The 24,159-nt window shown below is 45.8% G+C and overlaps 1 protein-coding gene and 1 pseudogene across 1 annotated transcript; one reads left to right on the top strand and one right to left on the bottom strand.

Moving 5' to 3' along the window:
• Nucleotides 1–294: 294 nt before the first annotated feature.
• LOC118472296 (sphingoid long-chain bases kinase 1-like) lies at nt 295–1,460 on the top strand. Its single transcript, XM_035960281.1, has 5 exons — nt 295–302; nt 364–368; nt 407–696; nt 807–1,175; nt 1,380–1,460. Exons 1-5 carry the CDS (start codon nt 295–297, stop codon nt 1,458–1,460), a joined length of 753 nt encoding a protein of 250 aa, XP_035816174.1.
• Nucleotides 1,461–2,239: 779 nt separating this feature from the next.
• LOC109940424 (receptor-like cytoplasmic kinase 176) overlaps nt 2,240–24,159 on the bottom strand; it is a 36,837-nt pseudogene continuing 14,917 nt past the window's right edge.

The raw sequence follows: 24,159 nt of genomic DNA, 5'->3' as shown, positions 1-24,159 counted from the left end.
AGCCTTCTGAAAATAAAGGACAGCTGTGTTGGTGACAACTGTGTTGGTGGCTCGAGCTCTTAGTTTAAGGAGATTAAACATATGTAGTTCCCTATAATGAAAGGACACATGAGCCTGTGCCAAAAAATATGTAAGATATTGTAAAATCTAAGTACCATTATCTTAGGGTACCACAAGTAAACAAAGAACATCAACTTTGCTTCCGAGTAAAATGGTAGCCTGCAACATGAGCGCACACAATGTTAGGTTCTCATCAATGAACTGAAGAAAATCACAAGCTTAAGCAGTCTCACCATGATATTGTAAAATCTCCCCAAAATTGTCAACAGGGACACTAAAATCATAGACACAGGAAACAAAAAGTGTATGCAAGTGATGAGGAAGATGCTTTTTTAAATAAAAAAAGTATCTCCAGAAACAAGTAACTCATCAATATTCTCAAAGCAAAAGGATGTTGATGATGCCATCAAGGATTCAGAAAAGCTGAGCACACATACTATCAGAATTGAAGATGAGAAATCTGATTTGCTAGGGTCTGAAATTTATTCTGGAAAGCTTACATTAGATAACAAAACAAAAAGTTCATCAAATGAACAGTCTGTATCAGGATCTAGTAGCAATTGCTTTGATGCTAGGCTCAGCACTGAAGCCCTAATATGGGGTTCTAACATCCTTAAGCTTGAGGATATTGTATCTGTAAGTTATCTCATTGACTTGCAAAACTCGTGTCTATAATTTTCACTTCTACTGTGTCCACACTCCACAACATTTGGAACCAGTTCAATATATATGAAATGACCATGCAGGTATCATATAATTCTGGTCTACGGTATTTCACCGTGCATGCTTGTCCTCTTGAAAAAATTTCCAGTAGACTCTCCTGCTTTATGAAGCCTAGAAGAACCCAAAAGGACTTGAAGTTCGTATCCTCTTCTCCGCACGAGGCCTTTCGGTGGGTTAATAGTTTTGCGAACCAGCAATGTTACGTAAACCTGTTGCCTCACCCCATGGCATCTAGCAAGAAGCATTCATCTGAACTCATTCAGTTTGATGCCATGTTTGATCCTTATGTTAAATGTCGATCTCCACCAAAGATACTTGTCATCTTGAATCCTCGATCTAGACATGGTAGATCTAGCAAAGTTTTTCATGGAAAAGTGGAACCCATATTTAAGGTATGTCTAGCTGAGTAGAAGCATGCATCTTATCTCATGATTGGATCTGTGCTGTCACTTCTAGGAACATTGGTATGATCTAGTCATGCTTCCCAAGATCATATTTAGTCGGGTGTTTCATACTCAAAGATGAATGTTAGGGAAATCTTCATTCAACTAAACTTGATGCTGTGATTATGTTACATGTTCCCTGATTGTATTAAGATATCTGTTTTAACTGAAAAAACAATGAATTACAAAGTGCCTAGTCATACTGTTATGGTCGCTAGATCGGTGAGGGATTAGAGAGGTGTATCGATGGGCAGGAACACCGGCCGGGGGCCTCTGCCCACGACCGAGCAAGAGGAGGGTTTCTCCCTTCTAAATAAAAAAATGTATGCATCGAACAAAAAGGAAGAATTTACAACACATTGGTGCAACGACAAGCAATTCACATGGTTATTTCTAGAAACAAACGTAGTTGGTCAATTCCACCAGCAATATGCATTGCAATTTGTATACATGTTGGCCGGCTGAAATAGATACGTGTCTCGACTTCACGAGCAGAGTAGGAGAGAAGAGGAGCAAACCTTTCAGTTGAATTCAGAAACACAAGGTAATGTTAATCCAAGTCGAAGAAACAATTAATCGTTCTCTAAAGATCATCACCTAGTTCACATGCTGATGAGATCTTACGGCTAAATGACTTCCAAGAAATGGTAAAAGTTGATGCAACAAGAAGAGACAGTATAAGTTGGAAGCATAGAAAATAATAAAAATAGAAAAAAAATGTCTATCAGCAGAGTGAGCAGCACGCAGCAACACAAGAACGATTACTCACCAACAAACAAATAGCTCATGCAAATCGGAAAGCGCATAGTTGTATCTTTGGCCACGGTGTGCCAAGGTGATCAACAAAAGTGATTCAGTTCACAACAACTATTATTAGAGAATATGGTTATTTACTAAACTACAAGAACAAGAACACTTTTCACAAGTAAAATCTCATTGAGTTTTTTTTGTTATGACCGAAACTGGCAATTTAATATAGAGTTTAAAATAGCCTCCTTAAAAACAACATCACCTTAACCTGGACAAGGTAAACAAGAAGAGACAATATAAGTTGGAAGCATAGAAAATAATAAAAATAGGAAAAGAAAACTAAAATGTCTATTAGCAAAGTGAGCAGGCAGCAACACAAGAATGATTATTCACCAACAAACAAATAGCTAACAGCGGCTCCCCATGCAAACATACCATAAGAAGCAGCAAAACAAGGTTGACGTTCAAACATGAATGCCCATTCTTTGCGTGTGGTTTCAATCTACAAGTCACAAGTGTATAGATATTTAAAAGAATAAAGCACACATGACAGGGTGTGATGGAGACGCGAGGCGGGGGCATTGGCGACGCGAGGCGGAGGCCGTTCATGATTCTTGTGCGATATTTATCCACTTGGCCACAGCAACTACAGGTGCAGGTCGTTTTTACTAGTGCCCCACTACACTAGGAATTCAGTAGCAAATCGAGTCTGCTCCCTCCCCTTCTACTACTAGCAGTTAAGAGTAAGAAACACATCATTTCTGCAATCCGGATTCTGTTCCTACACCCAATGTCCAAACGTGAGCGAGGATGGAGACTACCAAAGGTAGGTGTCAATATAACTCAAAGTGACGTGAACAATGCATATGCCTACTGTTTCACACAATCAAGTGTGGAAAGGTCTGCAGGGCGAGAACTATTGCATTATACTAATTGTGGCAGACAGACAACCGAGTCTGCGTCGTGACAGTTCTTTACAAGGGAAGAAGGGTATGATCATACAAGCTGGTTACGTGGGATAAATGAGGACACATACCGGTGGCTACGTACTCTGGAGCTGCATACCCATATGTCCCCATCACCCTGGTTGTGATGTGCGAGTTGCTACCAGTTGGCCCCAGCTTATCAAGGCCGAAATCGGAGAGCTTTGCGTTATAGTTCTGCCTCCCCCACACACACCCAAAAAAACACTGTCAACATTTGACCTCAGTAGCGAATTGATATATCAAAGGTACATTGCATAGCATCGAACTTACCGCGTCTAAAAGGATGTTAGACGCCTTGAAATCACATTAGATTACTTGCTTTTCCGATGCATGCAAGAACACGAGTCCTCGAGCTGCACCAATGGCTATCTTCAGCCTCAGCTCCCAGGACAGGGGGTACATTCTACTGAAGGGAAATGCAATTGATTGGCTCCACAATATCAGTGTTTTTTTCCTAGTCAAGTATATGCGCCATGAGATTCCAGTGTAATGAAATGTATTTACGTGTATGCAGTTTCAGATTTGAACCTCTGGAAAACTATGTGACCACATGTGCCCTACATTCCTACTACTGCAAAAGTATTGCATAGGCAGAGGATATGTAGAGTGCATAAGCAAGGTGATTTCCAAAACTTGTTAAGTGAAACGTGCACCGTAAGAACTCACTCCTAAATAGGTGGTTTTCCAAGCTCCTTTTGGCCATGAATTCGTACACGAGAAGAAGTTCCTTGTCCTCCCAACAGTAGCCCAAGAGCTTCACTAGGTTCAGATGGGAGAGCCTTCCTAGAAAATTTATCTCCGACTGCAGGTAGGCATCGAGAAGTCTCCATTAGATATGCTTACTAACATCTAGAGAAACAAAGATATTTATTAGACTAAACTAAGAGAACTTAAGTGAGTCAATTGTGGCCACAACAATTTGCAAGAATGTGTGGCACGTTGCTGGACGACACCGCTCAGAAAACAATTTTTTCCCTTCTCAAAGGCATGGCAACAAACAAAAAGTAACTGCATTGTGATAGACATGTGGCCAGTTGTAATATTGTACAACACTTCCAACAATATGTTCCTGGTCAGCATTGGACCATTGGCACTACCGAGTAATCGCAGCTGAATTAAACAATCAGCCATCACACATGTACTAAACTGACAAACAGGTCATCAACATTAAAACAAAGCATAAAGAACCATAAAGGGTGCAGTGGTCAGGAGAACCTTCAAAATCTTTTGTGCTCCTTTTAAGCTCTCTACAATAGTGATGTATGAGTAGAAATTGAACTGCATCTGTAGCTAACAACAAAGCAATTGTTTTGCTTGTACTACCATGTACCATCATCAGGAGCAATCAAAACCAAGTCAAGGCCCCGATCTTATACTATTCTTATACTAGACAACCTCTATTGCAAGATTATTGTCATTGTTATTTAATACGTAGTACTAGATTATATAGAAGCGAAAAAAGGACCAGGATTTTGTTTACCAGCCATTCCTCAAACCCCTGCATGCTCTTCGAGTTGAGCTTCTTGACCACAACAACCATGCCGGTGCCGTTCCTGGTCGGCGCCATGGTCTTCTCATCCACCCACCCTTTGTAGACTCTCCCAAACCCTCCTTCGCCGAGGACGTTGTCCGAACTGAAGTTCTTGGTGGCCATCTTGATCTCTAAGAATGTGAAGGTGCGGATGTTGGGCGCCTCGAGGATCTGGCCGTCGGAGTACTTGGCCCCCTCGTTAAACCCGCCGCTGGTGCTGTGGCTGCCGGCGGACGCCATGAAGCTGCTGCCCACGGAGGAAAGTTTCCTCGACCAGGACAGGCCGCCCCAGCCTCAGGATCCATGAATTGGAAGAATCGGGTGAAAAGCTAGAGGAGAAAGAAGACGACGAAGAAGGGAAAACAAAACAAAGCGGTCGGGTGCTTGATTGATGCAGGTCCTCACCTGGGCTAGACGGCCTGAAATCCTCAGCCACTCGGTCCTTCCCAGAGCCACCGCAGATGTTCCCTGCTGCTGTGGGGCGGCAGGGCGCGGTGGGCCGGCTGCGCGCGAGCAGGCGGAGGCGGGGCGCTGGCGGGGTGGCGCGGTGGGCCAGCGAGGCGTCGGGGCACGTGCGACCGGTTTCTGGTGGCGGCGGCGGCGCGCGAGCCTGCGCGCGGCGGGGTGGGCGCGGGATGGAGGCGTGGCGCGCGCGGCGAGGTTGTGGCAGCAGGCTGGCGGCTTTGTGGGTAGCTTCGGGCACGTGCCGCGGTGTCGACAGTGAAAAGAAGACAGACGGGCGGGGTGAGAGAAATTTAGGTTTTAGGTTAAGTTCGATGGGGTCCACGTGGCCCACGAATTTAAGTTAAGAACGTAGGTACCCACGTTCATAATACTATAAGTTCGACGGTTTTCCTACGGGCCCACGAATTTAATATAAGAACGTGGGTACCCACGTTCTTAAATTAACTCACGAACATAACTCAATTAAGAACGTCGGTACCCACGTTCTTAAATTAACCCACGAACTTTTATTAGTTTCTTGTAGTGGAGGGTCTTTTCACAGTAGCGTTTGCCCTGAGGTCATCGCTGTTGCTGTTTAGCCGCCCGAGGCGGAGGTCGTTGTCGCTGCCTGTGGAGCGGTCCCCGACGAGCCACCTGGAGTTTGTTATCCCGCAGGCCCTCTGGTGTGGAGGTTGCTCATACCCGGGGGAATGGAACCGGAGTCCCGTTTGTAATGGTACCCTGAGTATGGGTGTTTGTTCATTGTGGCTGCTGAGGCCTGAACATTTGGGTATTTGAGCGTGAAGCCGTGTTTCTTCCTCATTTCGAGCACTTGGACTTGCCTGTCGGCTAGTGGAACCGCTTAACCGAGCGTGAGTTGCCTTGCGCGGAAGGTGACGAGTGAGGTATCTGTATCCCGGAGGCGTAGGAGTCCCTCGGCTCGATCGGCCTTGCCGCTCAAGGCCTCTCTCGCTCAGCTTTAGGACCTTCGGCCGCTCTGCGATGAGCTGAAGCCGGAGGCAGTGGTGTCGGCATGGACGGAGGCGGTGTTGGCTCGAATAGAGGCTTCGTCGGCCCAAGAGCAGGTGGCTTCCCAGGCCGAGGAGGTGCAGCAGCGGCGGCTGGAGCTTGGCCAGGCCGTGAGCCGGGCTGAGGTCCTCGGGGGACAGCTGGCTGAGGCTACGGAGCAGCTAGCCGGGGTGTCTGCTCGGGCCGGGGCCCTTGCGGAGAGCCTGGCCGTGAGGGCCCAAGTGCAGTGCTGGCGTCCTCCTTCGAGGTGGAGATCCTTCCGCCTGTGTCGCCGTCTGAGGCTAGGCCAGGTTCCGCCAAGGGTGGAAACGTCGCCGAGGGTGCTGCTGCTCCCCCTGCTTATGTCTGAACCTGCAGGAACAGTTTGTCTGTAGTATGCGTATGTTTTTTGCGGCCGATGAGGCCTAAACATCTTATTGTCATGTTATAAAGCTGCGTTTCCTTTCCTCTCGTTTTGAGTATCAGGACTTGTTCGTCGGTAGCAGAATCACTTATCCGAGCGAGAGTTACTTTTCGCGGAAGGTGATGAGCGAGGTATCCGTATCCCGGAGGCGTAGGAGTCCCTCGGCTCGGTCGGCCTTGCCGCTTACGTGCACTCTCACTCGTTTGCAGGATTCTGTTATCGATATAGTCGAGAAGGCACAAAAGTCGTTTTCTACTCGAGCGTTAGGACTTGTTCGGTAACAGGATCACTTATCCGAGCGTGACTTACTTTTCACGGAAGGTGATGAGTGAGGTATCTGTATCCCAGAGGCGTAGGAGTCCCTCGGCTCGGTCGGCCTTGCCGCTTACGTGCACTCTCGTCGTTTTTAGGGTCCAAGCTATCGATATAGTCGAAAGCACGAAAGTCGTTTTCTACCCGAGCGTTTAGGACTTGTTCGATAGCAGAACCGCTTATCCGAGCGTGAGTTACTTTTTGCGGAAGGTGATGAGTGAGGTATCAGTATCCCGGAGACGTAGGAGTCCCTCGGCTCAGTCGGCCTTGCCGCTCAAGGTCCCTCTCGTCGTTTTCAGGGTTCCGTTATCGATATAGTCGAAAGTCGTTTTGGTAGAAAACTTTTCCTTTGGTAGAAAACTTTTCCGAGGAAAATTTTGACGCGGAGGGGGTTCCCCCCTTCTAGCCCCCGAGGGAGGGTTGGGCTTGGCCGAGGGAAGGCTGATCCTTCCTTGACGGTTAGACTTTATTAACGTATGTAAAGAAAGCGAGGTACATGAACGACTTGAAACATTTTATGGGTAAAAGCGACGTAGCTGTTGGATGTTCCAAGCGTTGCTGTAGACCTCGCCTTGATCGTTGGTCAGCTTGTATGTTCCGGGCTTCAAAATCTTGGCGATGATGAACGGCCCTTCTTATGGAGGAGTGAGCTTGACAGCCTCCGTGAAACCATTCTGAAGGAAGCCCATGACTCTGATTAATCTATTCATCCTAGTAGCACCAAGATGTATCAGGATCTGAAGCAAAAGTATTGGTGGTATCGGCTAAAAAGGGATGTAGCCTCACATCTAGCGGTTTGTGATGTTTGCTAGAGGGTAAAAGCTGAACATCAGAGACCAGTTGGATTATTTCACCCGCTAAAGATACCCGAGTGGAAGTGGGAAGAAATTGGTATGGACTTCATCGTTGGTCTACCCCACACTTCTACAGGGTATGACTCCATTTGGGTGATCGTGGACAGACTAACCAAAGTAGCTCACTTCATCCCTGTGAGAACTACTTACACGGGTGCCAAACTAGCCGAGTTGTATATGGCACGAATAGTTTGTCTGCACGGGGTACCTAAGAAGATCGTGTCTGACCGAGGATCCCAATTCACATCTCGGTTCTGGTAGAAACTACATGAGAGCCTAGACACAAAGTTGAATTTCAGCTCGGCCTATCATCCTCAAACTGATGGCCAGACTGAGAGAACTAATCAAGTGTTAGAAGATATGTTGAGAGCTTGTGCTCTTAAGCATGGTGGCAGTTGGGACAAGAATCTACCATATGCAGAGTTCTCTTACAGCAATAGTTATCAGACTAGCCTCAAGATGTATCCATTTGAAGCTTTATATGGCAAAAAGTGTAGAACCCCTCTGTATTGGGATCAGACTGGTGAAAGGTAGTTCTTTGGGCCTGAAATTATTCAAGAGGAAGAAGAACAAGTTCATATGGTCTAGGAGAACTTGAGGATAACACAGACTCAGCAGAAGAGCTATGCGGATAACAGAAGAAGACCACTGGAATTCGAAGAGGGTGATCACGTATACTTAAAGGTCTCCACCAATTCCTGGAATGAGGAGGTTTAAAGTTAAAGGCAAGTTATCCCCTCGCTTTATTGGACCCTTCAAAATCCTTAAGCGAGTTGGGGAGATGGCCTACGAGCTTGAGCTACCAGATCATTTGTCTGATGTACATGATGTATTCCATGTATCTCAGCTAAAGAAGTGTCTCCGTGTCCCGGAAGAACAGTTGCCAATGGAAGAACTTAGTTTGCAAGGAGATTTAACCTACACCGAGCATCCTATCAAGATCCTGGACACTTTGACTCATGTTACAAGAAATAAAGTGATAAAAATGTGCAAAGTGCAATGGAGTCACCCTCTAATAAAAATATTAGCAAGGGTGACTAGCGTATCGTTAGACTCAAAACCCGTCAACGTCATCAGCGAAGTCTTCAGCATCACCCTCTGATCAAAATATTAGCAAGGGTGAGCTAACTTATGGTCGGGGCTCAGCAAGTGGGGGAAAATTAATGCAAGTTAGCAAGGTAGGCTATGGATAAGCGGTAAGTATTTTAGTTGGTCAATATTTTATTAGCAACACCTGTCTTACTAATAAGTGTGTATCCAAAATATCCCTATTAATCAAGGGTATAAGATATATCAAAAAGCACTTAAGTGAAATCACATAAGCAAACCATTGGTAGACCATTAGAGCTCGATTTATTTTCCATCTTTAAGTTCAATTATCATGTGAGGGTCCAAGTTGCTCTTAACCATGAGCATGGCTGACATATCAGTTTTACACTCTGCAGAGGTGGTACAACTTTACCCACAAGCCATGTATCCCATCTAGCCTAAGTTGATCGGACCCGTAAACACTTCCGAGGTGAATGGCTTGGGATCCATTATTAGGCTTTCACAAAATATCCTCAGTACAAAGCCACCCGCTAAGGTTTCCACGTCAGTATTGATGGCCCTCTGGTGAGGTAACTTAGCCAAGACTACCACCCCATGTTAACATGAGCTGCCACCAAACCACTGCCGCCCCTCTTGCCCATCTTTTAGGTAGGGTTGCTAAGCACTAAGTCTATAGAGCTAATTACCAAAGCTAGAGCCATTATAGCACTCGTGGTTGCACTGTTATCCTCGGTGGTCACTCCATGTTCCATTTAACACAAAATGTTCTTGTTTAACCATCGGGTTAACATCATAATAAAACTTCATTTCTGGAACATAGTATCATTAAAAGAGTGACATCATATTCATCAAGTTGAGCAATAGCAAAAATTGCTAAGCAAAGCATTTATCCCATGGTAAGTCAAGGAATAGGGTTGGTAATTCTAGGAAATCCTTATTTAGGCAAATCCCATCAAATTATGCAATATATCCAAAAAGTAAACATTATTATATGCATTACTTGGGTACAAATAGAATATGTAGAGGGACAAACCACTTGCCTTGCCCGAAAGTGTCCTGTGGGTCGTCCTCGAACGAGTTTGGTTCGTCTACCTCACAGTCAACTTCTAGCATCGATTTGCGTTTCGTACATACAAAAGAATATGTATGCCAAATAAATAAACATACACCATTACATGGGTAATCATTGACCATTACATACACATTCATACATCACACAATTATACTCATAAATATGTCTTAAAGCGTTAATACTTATTAATCCACTGTCATTACTACTTTGAGTTATTATTGGTGGAAATATGAGTAAGTGACTATGACACTAGTTTTATCTAGTATAATAAATATAAACATGTATTAACAAACTTTATGGATTATTTTCTTTATTACTAATAATAGACTTTTGAGTTTTATCCCTTTTCTTTCTAAATAGAAAACGTATAGCTAAAAATGTTTGTTTATAAATCTCCTAACATTAATATTCTAAGAATTAATGTGAATTACTAATTTTGGACTTTAGTAACCTATTCGTGATTATTATGACATAAATAGATATTTTACTAATTCTAAGTAATTAAGTGCTATACTTATGAATACATTTATTATGACTTGTAAAATCTATATTTTCATCTCACTGAGAATACGTGGCCTATTATTTATTCCACTTTCTTATATCAATAAAATTATATTTAAACCACTACTAACAAATATCTTTCCATGTGCTAAAGCGAAATTAATCATAAACGTTTCTAGTATGAAAATCACCAAGTTAGTGAATAGTGACATTATTCATTTTTGAAATATAAAATAATACATCTGTCCAAAATATTGTTGTGGGGCTTGTTTACGATTACACGTATACATCGGAGTCTTTTTTCGATAATTCCTAACTGAAAATCTCGGAATTAATTTAATTTACAAAACCAAGGACTAAAACGCAAAATGTGCTTCTTCTACCTTGAGCTAGAGCTCATGCGCGGGAATGGAGATCGACGGGGGAGGGGCTCGGCTGGGTAGGGGTGCGGCTTGGAGGCTCAGTCGAGTGGTCAGGGACGAGCGCAGACGGTGAGCTCGGACGGCGGGGCACGGGCGGAGCTCCGGCGACGACGAACGGCGGCGTGGGGCACGGTCGACGGCGAGCTCGGGAGTGGGGAGAGCGTGAGAGAGAGAGGGAGCTCGGGGAGGGAGAGACGGAGAGCTCGGGGCTTTAATAGAGCGAGAGGGGAGAGGGTGCCAGGGAGGAATGGTCGGTCGTCAATGGCCATCAATGGTGGCCATTAACGCCATTGTGGGAGAGAGAACGTGGGGGAGGGACAGGAGAAGCCGGTGTCGGTTTCCGGTGTAGGGGAGGCGGACGAGCGTGGTCGGGGTCGGGCGCGGACGCGGCGCGCAGGCGCCTGGCGGTGGTGGCGGCTGGAAGGAGGGAGGGAGAGAGGAGGGAGGCCCGGGTGGGTCCCACCTATCGGTGAGAGGGGGAAGGGAGCATGGGGCGCGGCGGCTGGTAACCCTAGTGGGCCTCGGCTGCGCTGAATTCGGCATCCCCGAGTGATTAGGTTTTTTTCTTTTCTTTTCTATTTAAAATATAAATAAATATATTTTTGAATAATTCAAAAAATTATAATAATTATTCCAAAATTATTTATATCTAAAATATTTATTTTTGGACCAATATTTCTATACTAATTAATTGGATTTTCAATATAAAATAATTTCTACTAAACATCCATAATTCAATTATGAGCAAACAAAATTATTCTAAATGCAAATAAAAATCAAACACTTGAAAGAAAATTCATTACCATATTTACCATTAATAATCTAGATGCATTTTTTTAGTTGATGGTTTTGGTAGTGTTACAAACCTACCCCCTTAAAAGAATCTCATCCTCGAGATTAAGGAACTTCTCAGAATAACTGGGGGAATTCTTCTCTGAGTTCATCTTCTCTTTCCCAAGTGGCCTCATCTTCTGAATGATGATTCCACTGAACTTTACACATGTTGATAACTTTACTCCGTGTAATTCTGCGAGATGTTTCCAAAATTCTGATAAGGTACTCGAATAAGTCAAATCCTCCTTAACATATATGCTACTTCAAGTACTCTTAAGCATTTCTTAAGCTGTGACACATGAAATACGACATGCACATCCGACAAACTATCGGGTAGCTCTAACTTGTATGCTACTTCACCTTTTCTTTCCAAAATCTTGAATAAGTCAAATCCTCCTTAACATTGAGTTCTTCCATAGGTAATTTTTCTTCAAGTACTCTTAAGCATTTCCAAAACCTTGTAGCGAGGAGATAGTTTACCCTTAACCGTAAATCTTTTCATGCCTCTCATCGGTGAAACTTTAAGGTATACGAAGTCTCTTACTTCAAATATCAACTCTCTTCTTCTATTATCAAAATAGCTTTTCTATCTCGACTGTGTTGTTTTCAAATTCTCTCTGATAATCTGTACTTGCTTTTTTGCTTCTTGGAGAATTTTTGGACCAAATACTTAACTTTCTCCGGTCTGATTCCAATAAAGCGGTGTTCTACACTTTCGTCCATAAAGTGCTTCAAACAGTGCCATTTTTAGACTTGCCTGGTAACTATTGTTATACGAGAATTCTGCATAAGGCAAACTTTTATGCCATCTTCTACCATGCTTTAGAGCGCAAGCTCTTAGCATATCTTCCAACACTTGGTTTGTTCTTTCAGTTTGCTCATCCGTTTGCGAATGATAAGCTGAACTGAAGTTTAGCTTGGTATCCATGGACTCATGTAGTCTTTTCCAAAAGCGCGAGGTAAATTGGGTTCCTTGATCTGATACGATCTTCTTTGGTACTCCATGCAGACAAATAATTCTTGACATGTATAACTCTACTAACTGGGCTCCTGAGTAAGTTGTTTTTATAGGTATAAAGTGTGCCACTTTAGTCAACCTGTCCACTATAACCCTTATTAAATCATAGCCATACCGAGTACGGGGTAGTCCAACTATGAAATCCATACCGATTTCTTCCCATTTCCATTCCAGTACTTTGAGAGGTTGTAGCAATCCTGCTTGTCTTTGATATTCAGCTTTAACTTGTTGACATACGTCACATAGTGCAACATGAGTAGCCACATCTCTTTTCAAACCGTACCACCAATACTTTTCCTTTATATCCTGGTACATCTTAGTACTTCCAGGGTGAATAGAATAAGCTGAATCATGGGCTTCCCTTAAGATAAGTTGGCGTAGGTGCTTGATTTCTGGTACACAGATTCTCTTTTTAAACCATACTGTGCTTTGTTCATCTTCTGTGAAATCTGGGGCTTTACCCAAACTAATTTGTGTCTTAATTTCTTTGATTTTCTCATCAGTCTCCTGTCCTTTACAAATCTTCTTCTAAAGTAGATTCAACTTCCATAACTGTAGCTTCCATATTATTGAGCATTCCAAGGTTGAGTTGTTCCATCTCTCAGCGTAATTCTTGTGACAGCAAATGAGTAGTGATGTTGTTCACTTGACCTTTATGGCTCAAAGCATATGCCACTACATTTGCTTTACCTGGGTGATATTGTATTTCCAAATCATAGTCCTTGATTAACTCAAGCCATCTTCCCTATCTTAGGTTGAGTTCTTTCCGCGTGAAGATGTATTTCAAGCTTTTGTGATCCGTGAAGATTTTACACTTGTTTCCAATCATGTAGTGCATCCAAATCTTCAAAGCGTGCACTACGACAGCTAATTCTAAATCATGCGTAGGATAATTCTTCTCATGCTTCCTATAACACCCTGATTTTGGGGGTATAAAATTTCTTTCTAATTATCACCCAAAATCATGTGTTACTCTTCTCTCACTAGTTCTGTCTATCTCTATATTGTCTCTCTCTCTCTCTCTTCCTTTTAAGTAGAATTAGCTTAAACTAGTGGAGATTAATTATTTATTTTTTGCCAAAACACTATGGGTCATGACATGTTGCATCATGCTGAGCTTAAAATATTCTTTTGAAGTGTTGCACATGTTTGAATTTATTTGAATTTGAAACCTAGTTTGAATTTGGATTTGAAAACCCTATAGAAAAGAAATAGAAAAGGAATTAGAAAATCCAGAGAAAAAGAAAAGGAGAAAGCAGCCCAAACCTGCCCAGCTTGGCCCAGTCAGAGGCAGTTCCCCTCTCCCGCGCGCGCGCTCTCTCTCGCTCTGTGCCCGCTGGGGCCAACCTGTCGGCGCTAGTTTCCTTCACCCGCGCGCTCCCTCTCTCTCTGCCTCACGGGCCCGGTTCGCTAGTTACCGAGCCGTTGCCCCCGCGCATCCCCTTTTCTCTCTCTGCGTCGTGGGCCTGCCTTGTCAGTTCCGCCTTCCCCGCTCTCGCCGTGGACTGGCGAGTGCGCACTCGCGCACGTCGATGGGTTTCTCGGCCACGACGTCCACCCACGTGCCCAGCTCCCTTCTTAGAGCCCCGCCAGTTCCCCGCGCACGCCCCTCACCTCATTCGACACAACTTCACTCTCTCTCGCGCGCTCTTCCCATGCCGCCAGCTACCGCTAGAGACCCGCGCCCGCGTTCCCGACCGTCCAGCAAGCCGGAGATCGCGCCAGGCCTCCCCGAGCTCCGGCCCGAGGTGAGATACCCGTCCCCGTGCCCAATTTCCCGTATTGCGCCCTGTGCTTGGCCAATTTCTCCTTCGCCGGTGCTTGGCCGCGGCGGACCGCCGTGCTCGCGCGGTGTCCGGCCGATTTAGCCCGGTCTAGTTCCCCGGAGTAGGTCCCTGTGTCACCCATGCCTCTGCTGAAGCTAGCCCAGGCCTTAGCACGCCTTAAGTCCCCTCCCCGTGGCCGGAATGCCTCACCGGAGTTACTCTGGCCCGCTCGAGACCTTCTCACCGCCGTTCTCCCCTCTCTGCCCGTGGATTCATGGCCTCTTCCCCGCCATTGAGTTCGCCGTGGCGTTCTCTCCCTCTCTGCCCAACTCTGGCGACCCCGGAACCCCCCTAGCACACGCCTGCCTCAACTCCGGTGACCTCACCACAGCGGAGAGGAACAGCGCCGCCCGTAGCCGTCCGTCCCCCCAGGTATGATCCCCTCCGTCCAATCTTCATCGCACGACCCAGATAACGGATAACGCTTTGCGCACGCGTGCCTGACGCCCCTGGCCCGCCTATCAGCGCCCGTGTCCCCTGGTCCTGGGCCCGCTCGGTCAGCGCGTTCTCCCCCTCTGTCGCTGACACTCCCTGGCCCGCCTGTCAGCACTCGCCCGCCCGCGCATGCGCCCTCGGCCGCAGATCTAATCTCAGCCGTCGGTTTCTGATCTAACGGTTAGATTCACCCGATACCCCTTTGCGCGGTAGTTTTATTAAAGAGACCCTCGGTTTATTGGAAATCAATCCGACGTCCATGGTTTTCGCGTGCAGGCCCCTGTACTCTTGTAGATTGAACCCTAGACTTTTAAATATTCACAGAATTAGACCTAATTTCATATTTTGAATTTCCAAACTTGTTTATTTCATAACTTTTGCATATGAACTCCAAATTTAGTGATTAAAATTGCAAAATGTTCATAGAACTATTCTCTATCTAAATAAAATGGTTTCATTTACTGTCTGCACATTCTAATTTTTATGATTAAATATGAACTAATGTAGATGTAGTTTTATTTATTTAATAAAATAAATAAAAGGAGAACCTTAGAGTTTTAAACTTGTTTAAGCTTGTGAGATTAATAATATGTATTACATGAGTTTATCTCTGTTCTAATTTTTTAGGTCATAATATAATAAATTGATCTATGATTATGTACTTGTAAATAACACTTAGGGAAATAATAATCTATTTCCAAAGGAAGTTAATTTATGTTATAGTTCATCTTATATTTTGAATTCATTATCCCTTATGTAGTATTGTGCCCTTTTAAGATGTGTTCCAATGTTTGTACATGTTTAGTGTGATGTTCATTTGTACTTTCCAAATGTATTGAATGCATGTTCGATTTATTTAGACAAGGAGCAGTCTGAGGTTCCTGAGTGTGTTGTTGGAGACCTCCTTGAGCAGCAACCTGGTGAAGGCAAGTGTCCAAAACCCATTATGTCCTACATACTTTATGATTCACTGTCCCGCATTACTTTATGAAACCTAAGGATTGACTAGTCTATATTCACTTATCCTTGTTTACCTTTTGGGTTATCGTGGTTAGCATTTTGCTAATGCCTTAACTTTAATCAATGAACATGATGTGAACATTTATTATACGATACTGTTATATTGATTATGTGGATGATCTTGTGATACCTTAGGGGGCTCAGGCCTTTTTCCTGAGTATCTCTCCGTAAGGACCTGTTCGTGGAGTGACCACCTGGGATAACAGTGCAACCATGAGGGTGGAATGGGACGCCCTTAGCTGATTAATTAGACGAACCTGGGGGTGTAGTTGGCTTTGTCCGAGGGCCGTCAATGGGGGCCGAGGTGTAGTGCTCGCTCTGCCAAGGTTGGGGTGTAGAGGTTCTTTCTATTTGGTTTTGTTAGTCACCCAGCTTGGGGAGGTGTACTGCGTTTGTACGACTGGCGAAACCTAACGAGCAGCTATGCACCAGGGGAGTCTTTGTAAAGGCTACATAGTGTATCCCTGGCCATTCACCTCGGTAGTGAAGAACGGGTCTGTACAACCCAGGCTGGAAAGGGATCACGACTTGTGGGTAAAGTCTACAACCTCTGCAGAGTGTTAAAAACCGGTATATCAGCCGAGCTCACGGTTAAGAGCAGCCTTGGGATCCTCTTTGATTAGAAGAACTTTGGATACTTTTATGATGATGGTTAATAGTGATGTTATAAAATCTGATCTCTGGTATTTCCTCTTTTGAGGAGGTACTACTAGATAATAACTGGGTTTATTACTAAAACTTGGCTCTACTAATAGTAATTAATACTTGACCAACTAAAAGCAACTGCTTAACCTTAACTCCATATACAGCTAGTCCACTTTAGCCAAATGGGACATTTGCTGAGTACGTTGATGTGTACTCACCCTTGCTTTACACCGCACCCCCACCCTAGGTTGTCCCCAGTGTACTCAATGCTCAGGAGGTGATGCTGGCAACATGGATGACTTCGAGGAGTTCCAGGAATAGGACGAGTTTTAGTTTAGTTTAGTGGCAAACCCTAGTCAGCTGCCTATGTAGGCTTAACATCTACGTTTCGTATTTCCGCACTTTGATAATTATGTTAAAGACAATGGTTATGTAATAGACTCTGTGGATGTCTTGGACATCTTGATGTAATCAAGTACCTTTCCGCTATTTATTTCGAGCATTGTGTGATGATGTCCAATTATGTAATCGTTGTGTACGTGAGTTTCTAATCATGGCATGTACATGGTTCGCATTTGGTTTGCCTTCCAAAACCGGGTGTGACATAAGTGGTATCAAAGCCTTGCTGACTATAGGACCGCTAACCTAGACTAGAATGGTCGCCCTAAGGACTATAGACTCTTACTCTTACCTTGACCTTAGAGTTCTTTCAAAAGTTGGTCATCTTGACCAACTCTATGTTATCTACTTATCTCAAAAGGTTTTGTCTCACTTTTCTTTCTGTTTACTTTCGGGTCTCATAGTTCCACTCTTACTCTTGTGCTTACGATGTCTTTTATAGATGGCCCGTATCAGGTGCACTGCACGTAAGTCTGTGATTCCCTTTTTGCCTTCTCGACTGGTGGAGCGTCTCCTGCGTCGCACGGTGTCAGGTCAGTCTAGTCACCTGGAGAGACTGCATCGTCGCCTGCACAAGGAGCCGGAGCACGGACGCCAGGAGCAGGGGCAGGAGCAGGAGCAGCAGGACTTTTCCCCCTCGCCCCTGCGGGAGGTGGAGTCTAAGAGGCCGCCTTCCCCTATACCTCAGCCAGAGATGCCCACTGCACCACCATAGGGCATCTCGGCTGCTGGAGGAGACCCTGACAAAGACAGAGACGACGACGACGCTGGTGGCAGTTCGAGCCATGGCACGGAGCTCTTGGAGGAGCTGGAGCCGGAGTGATGGATGACTAGACCCATCACTCGCGACGTCGCTCGTGGGTGTCACTTCCACGACGCTCTCGATACCCTGTTGCATCGGGCCTTCGATCGACACACATGGTCTATCAAGTACCGTTGTGTAGTCGACCAGCATCGTCGCGGGTTATACCCGAACCAGTGGGAGGCTACTTGCTTGGTGCGCCGTTCGGACGATGATCTCCGGGGTGCAGAGGCCTTCTCAGAGCACTATTCTATTACTGAGAGGGATACTGCCGAGGCAGCCATGCAAGATGCAGCACGATGGGCACTTTCTCAGTATTGCTCATTGTTAAGCGGGGTAGCTGATGGCCTTGACCTGAAGTACTACCCTCGCCGTTCGACCGGAAGTGCTAGAGGTGTGATTGCCTTGCCAGTTGGTGAGGGCAATCCTAGGCTGAACAACATGGTCAACTTGGCTACCGTGCTCAACACAGAGTTGGACCACGCCCTTGACGAGCTAGGCAAGGTTTGGGTGGAGGTTGCGGAATTGCGTGCTGAGTGCGCAGCACGCCACTATCTGGATGGTGGTTCTCCCGCCCCTGTCAGGATTCAGCACCCTTACCGTTCACCGCCCCGTGGTAGCTTCGACTATGGTACCCCAGACTGCAGGTCCCAGATAGATTTGGATCCCTATATCGACAGAGTCGGAGTCTGTAATAATTCTTAGTTCAGTGTCTCAGTCTAAGTCAGTTTTAGTTAGAGTTAATTTGTGTATCTTATGTTGGATGCTTGTTATGATGGACATGTAATGAAGTTGGATCTTTGAAATGATTGTCACCAAGGTGTGGGTGTCCCCTGCAACTTGGTGTAGTTATTAATAAAAGTCAGTTATTTAGTTGGGTAATCCAGTTATTTCCACTTTCCTCTTTATCTGAGAAGTTGTCAGTGAAGATGATCAATTGTTCAGTGCTATGACGATTTCCGTATATCTTTTCTTATGCCAAAAGACTGCAAAGTCAGATCTGATATGTGTGTGATTTCTATAGATGTCTGAGAATAGGCGCAGAGGTGCGAGGTGTGCTTAGCCAGAGTAGCAGGCACCCCAAGAGGAGGCAGCCCCGCAGCAGCATTTGCCACCGCCACCCCCGATGACCATCGAGCAGATGTTGTTGATGCAGACCCAAGCAGTCCAGGCAATTGGTCAGACCTTAGCAGCGATGCAGCAGGTGCAGCAGCAGCCACCACCGCCTCAGCCTCCAGTGCAAGTCCAGATGCCACAAGTGCCCAGAGACAAGCAGACAGAGTTCATGAGGGGTCTTCCCCCTGTTTTTGCCCACTCTGCTGATCCCATGGATGCCGAAGATTGGCTGCGTACTGTGGAGCGTGAGTTGCACACTGCCCAGTGCAACGATCGTGAGAAGGTGTTGTATGGTCCCCGACAACTAAGGGGAGCAGCAAAGTCTTGGTGGGAGTCTTACCTCGCCACCCATGCCAACCCTGAAGCCATCACTTGGGAGGAGTTCAGGGATAACTTTCGTCGCTACCATGTGCCCGAGGGACTGATGATAGTGAGGAAAGAGGAGTTTCTCACCCTGAAGCAAGGTCCCTGTCTGTCAGCGAGTACAGGGACAAGTTTCTGCAGCTGTCGCATTATGCCCCAGAGGATGTCAACACGGATGCCAAGAGGCAGTACCGCTTCTTGAGAGGATTGGTTGATCCCCTCCACTATCAGCTGATGAACCACACCTTCCCTACCTTCCAGCATCTGATAGATAGAGCAATCATGACAGAAAGGAAGCGTCGGGAGATGGAGGACAGGAAACGCAAGATTGGTGGACCTCAGGTTGGGAGTAGCAGCCGTCCTCGCTACTTAGGCAACCGACCTCAGTAATTCAAGCAGAGTCACCAGCATCAGCGTCAGAACCAGCAGCAGCAGTACTAGAGGCAGTTTCCTCAGCAGCAGCAGTACCGTCAGAACAACCAGCAAGGAGGAAATCAATACCAGCGTCAGAGCAACCAGGCAGCCCATCTTCCTGCCCCAGCAACCAACCAGAACAATCAAGCAGCGCCAGCTCAAGGAGGAAGTCGTGCATGTTTCCACTGTGGGGAACAAGGTCGTTGGGCGAATCATTGCCCAAAGAAAGCAGCTCAGCAGCAGCTAGTTCCCAATGCCCCAGTTAAACAGAATGCAATGCAGCCAGGAGGCAACAACCGTGGGCAACCTCGTGCCCAGTATGGAAAGGTGAGCCACTTGGAGGTCGACACAGTCTAGGAGACTCCAGGAGTGGCACTAGGTACGTTTTCAGTCGAGTACCATTCTGCAAATGTCTTATTTGATACTGGAGCAACGCATTCTTTTGTGACTGCATCATGGGTAGAATCACATAATATACCAGTAGCACCCATGTACCCACCTATGAGAGTTAGTTTAGTTGGTGGAAGGACCCAAACTGATAGATTTTGCCCTAGTGCAAATGTTCAAATAAGGGGGATAGAGTTCCCCGCTGATTTAATAGTTATGGGTAACCTGGATGCAACTATAGATGTCATCCAAGGGATGAATTGGCTAACTAAGTATCAAGCCAGTCTTAGCTGTGACAAGAGAATGGTGAAGCTAGTGTCCTTATCAGGAGAAGAAGTGTTAGTAGAGTTGGTCTTGTCAGGACCAAGGAAACAGAGTTGTCACCAAGTCACCACTCATATTGAGAAGACTAAACCATCAGAGGCTATCAATGTAGTGTCAGAATTCCCAGATGTGTTTCCCGAGGAGTTACCAGGTATGCCACCTGAAAGGAAGGTTGAATTTGCCATAGAGCTTATACCAGGCACCGCACCTGTTTCCAAGAGAGCCTATCGAGTGTCCGGACCAGAGTTGGTGGAACTCAAGAAGCAGATTGATGAGTTGTTAGAGAAAGGCTACATCAGACCAAGTACCTCGCCTTGGGCAGCCCCAGTATTGTTTGTGGAGAAGAAGGATGGAACAAAGAGGATGTGCATTGACTACAGATCCTTGAATGAAGTTACTATCAAGAACAAGTACCCCCTGCCCAGAATTGAAGATTTATTCGTTCAATTGAGAGGAGCCAATGTGTTCTCGAAGATAGATCTGAGGTTAGGCTACCATCAGCTTAGAATCTTACCTTCGGATATACCGAAGACAACATTCATCACCAAGTATGGACTATATGAGTTCACGGTCATGTCATTCGGTTTGACGAATGCGCCAGCTTACTTCATTTACTTGATGAACTTATTGTTCATGGACTACCTCGAAAAGTTTGTGGTGGTATTTACTGATGATATTCTTATATATTCCCAGAATGAGGAAGAGCATGAGGAGCATTTGAGGAAAGTACTTCAAAGGCTACGAGATTGTCGGCTGTATGCCAAGCTTAGCAAGTGCGAGTTCTGGATCAGTGAAGTCCTATTCTTGGGTCACATTATAAACCAAGAGGGATTGGCTATAGATCCGAAGAAAGTAACATCTATCTTGGACTGGAAAGCACCAAAAGGTGTCCGAGGAATCAAGAGTTTCATCAGAATGGCCGGTTATTATCGGCGTTTCATTGAAGGTTTCTCTAAGATTGCCAGGCCAATGACAGCTTTGTTGGCAAAGAAGTTGAGTTCAAGTGGACCCCAGCATGCCAGAAGTCCTTTGAGACATTGAAGGAGAAGTTGACAACGGCACCAGTACTGATTCTGTCAGATGTTCACAAGCCATTTTCAGTGTATTGCGATGCTTCGTACACTGGACTGGGATGTGTGTTAATGCAGGAAGGGAGAGTAGTGGCATACTCGTCCCGCTAGTTGAAGATTCATGAGAGGAACTATCCTACTCATGATCTGGAATTAGCAGTCGTGGTTCATGCATTGAAGACCTGGAGACATTATCTTTATGGGCAGAAGTGTGATATCTACACGGACCACAAGAGTCTCAAGTACATATTCACTCAGTTATAATTAACATGAGGCAGTGAAGATGGCTAGAATTGATCAAAGATTATGAGCTGGAGATCCATTATCACCCTAGCAAGGCAAATGTGGTTGCAGATGCTCTAAGTAGAAAGAGTCAAGTCAATATGTTGGCCGCTCACCCGATGTCGTATGAGCTAGCGAAAGAGTTTGACAGATTGAGTCTCGGATTTCTGAACAACACTCAAGGAGTGACATTTGAGTTGGAACTCACTCTAGAGCAAGACATCAGGAAAGGTCAGAAGGATGACGAGAAGATCAACGAGATCCGACAGCTGATCATAGATGGAAAAGACATTCCATGAAGATGCAGAAGGAGTGGTATGGTTCAAGGATAGACTGTGTGTTCCCAACATCAAATCGATCCGGGAACTGATTCTCAGGGAAGCTCATGAGACAGCATACTCTATACACCCTGGTAGTGAGAAGATGTACCAACACCTGAAGAAAAGATTCTGGTGGTACGGTATGAAAAGGGAGATAACAGAGTATGTGGCTGCATGTGACAGTTGTCAGAGGATTAAAGCAGAACATCGGAGACCTGTAGGTTTGTTGCAACCTTAGCAGATTCCTCAGTGGAAATGGGATTAGATCGGAATGGATTTCATAGTCGGTTTGCCTCGCATTCGTACTGGTTATGACTCCATCTAGGTAGTAGTGGACCGTTTGACAAAGGCGGCCCATTTCATACCAGTCAAGACCACCTACAACAGTGTGGTGTTAGCCGAACTATACATGGCTCGGATTGTGTGCTTGCATGGCGTCCCAAAGAAGATAGTATCAGATAGAGGCACCCAGTTCACCTCTGATTTTTGGCAGCAGTTGCATGAAGCTTTGGGCACACACTTGAAGTTCAGCTCAGCTTACCACCCGTAGACAGATGGTCAAACGGAGAGAACCAATCAGATTCTGGAGGATATGTTGAGGGCTTTTGCTTTGCAAGACAAGATAGGTTGGGATAAGAGATTACCATATGCAGAATTCTCTTACAACAACAACTATCAGGCCAGTCTGAAGATGTCACCATTCGAATCGCTCTATGGAAGGAATTGCAGAACTCCATTGCATTGCGACCAACCTGGTGAAAGACAGGTGTTCGGTCCAGACATTTTGCTTGAAGCCGAAGAGAACATCAGAATGGTCCGAGAGAATTTGAAGGCAGCACAGTCCAGACAGCGAAGCTATGCTAACACCAGAAGAAGGGAACTCAGTTTCGAAGTGGGAGACTATGTCTACTTGAAGGTGTCACCCATTAGAGGAACCAAAAGGTTTGGAGTAAAAGGCAAGCTAGCACCCCGATATATTGGGCCATATAAGATTCAAGCAAGACGTGGAGAAGTGGCTTATCAACTCAGCTTACCGGAGAATCTGTCCGCTGTGCACGATGTGTTCCATGTGTCTCAGTTGCAGAAATGCTTGAGAGTGCCAGAAGAGTAGTTGCCAGCAGAGGATCTTGAAGTTCAATAGGATCTGACTTATATTGAGAAGCCAACTCAAATTCTGGAGACAGCAGATCGGGTCACTCAGAGAAATACCATTAGGATGTGCAAAGTCAAATGGGGTCATCACTCAAAAGAAGAAGCAACCTGGGAAAGAGAAGATGATATAAAAGACAAGTACCCTGAGCTCTTTTCTAGCCAGCCCTGAATCTCGCGGGAGAGATTCTTTTAAAAGGGATAGGTCCGTAACACCCGGATTTTGGGGGTATAAAATTTCTTTCTAATTATCACCCAAAATCATGTGTTACTCTTCTCTCACTAGTTCTATCTATCTCTATATTGTCTCTCTCTCTCTTCCTTTTAAGTAGAATTAGCTTAAACTAGTGGAGGTTAATTATTTATTTTTTGCCAAAACAATATGGGTCATGACATGTTGCATCATGCTGAGCTTAAAATATTCTTTTGAAGTGTTGCACATGTTTGAATTTATTTGAATTTGAAACCTAGTTTGAATTTGGATTTGAAAACCCTATAGAAAAGAAATTGAAAAGGAATTAGAAAATCCAGAGAAAAAGAAAAGGAGAAAGCAGCCCAAACCAGCCCAGCTCGGCCTAGCCAGGCCGGGCGCCCGCGCCGCCTGACAGGCAGACCCCGCCTGTCAGCGGCAGTTCCCCTCTCCCGCGCATGCTTTCTCTCTCACTCTCTGCCCACTGCGGCCAACCTGTCGGCGCCAGTTTCCTTCACCCGCGCGCTCCCTCTCTCTCTGCCTCGCGGGCTCGGTTCGCCAGTTGCCAAGTCGTTGCCCCCGCGCATCCCCTTTTCTCTCTGCGTCGTGGGCCTGCCTTGTCAGTTCCGCCTTCCCCGCTCTAGCCTTGGACCAGCGAGTGCGCACTCGCACACGTCGCCGAGTTTCTCGGCTACGACGCCTGCCCACAGGCCCAGCTCCCTTCTTAGAGCCCCGCTAGTGCCCCGCGCACGCCCCTCACCTCATTTCGCACAACTTCACTCTCTCTCGCGCTCTGCCCACGCCGCCAGCCGCCGCCGGAGACCTGCGCTCGCGTTCCAGACTGTCCAGCTCGCCGGAGATTGCGCCAGGCCTCCCCGAGCTCCGCCCCGAGGTGAGATACCCGTCCCCGTGCCCAATTTCCCCTATTGCGCCCTGTGCTCGGCCAATTTCGCTTTCGCCGGTGCTCGGCCGTGGAGGACCGCCG

This window comes from Zea mays, chromosome 6 (genome assembly GCF_902167145.1).
Source record: "Zea mays cultivar B73 chromosome 6, Zm-B73-REFERENCE-NAM-5.0, whole genome shotgun sequence".
Lineage (NCBI taxonomy): Eukaryota > Viridiplantae > Streptophyta > Magnoliopsida > Poales > Poaceae > Zea > Zea mays.
This window is presented reverse-complemented; position numbering and strand designations above follow the sequence as displayed.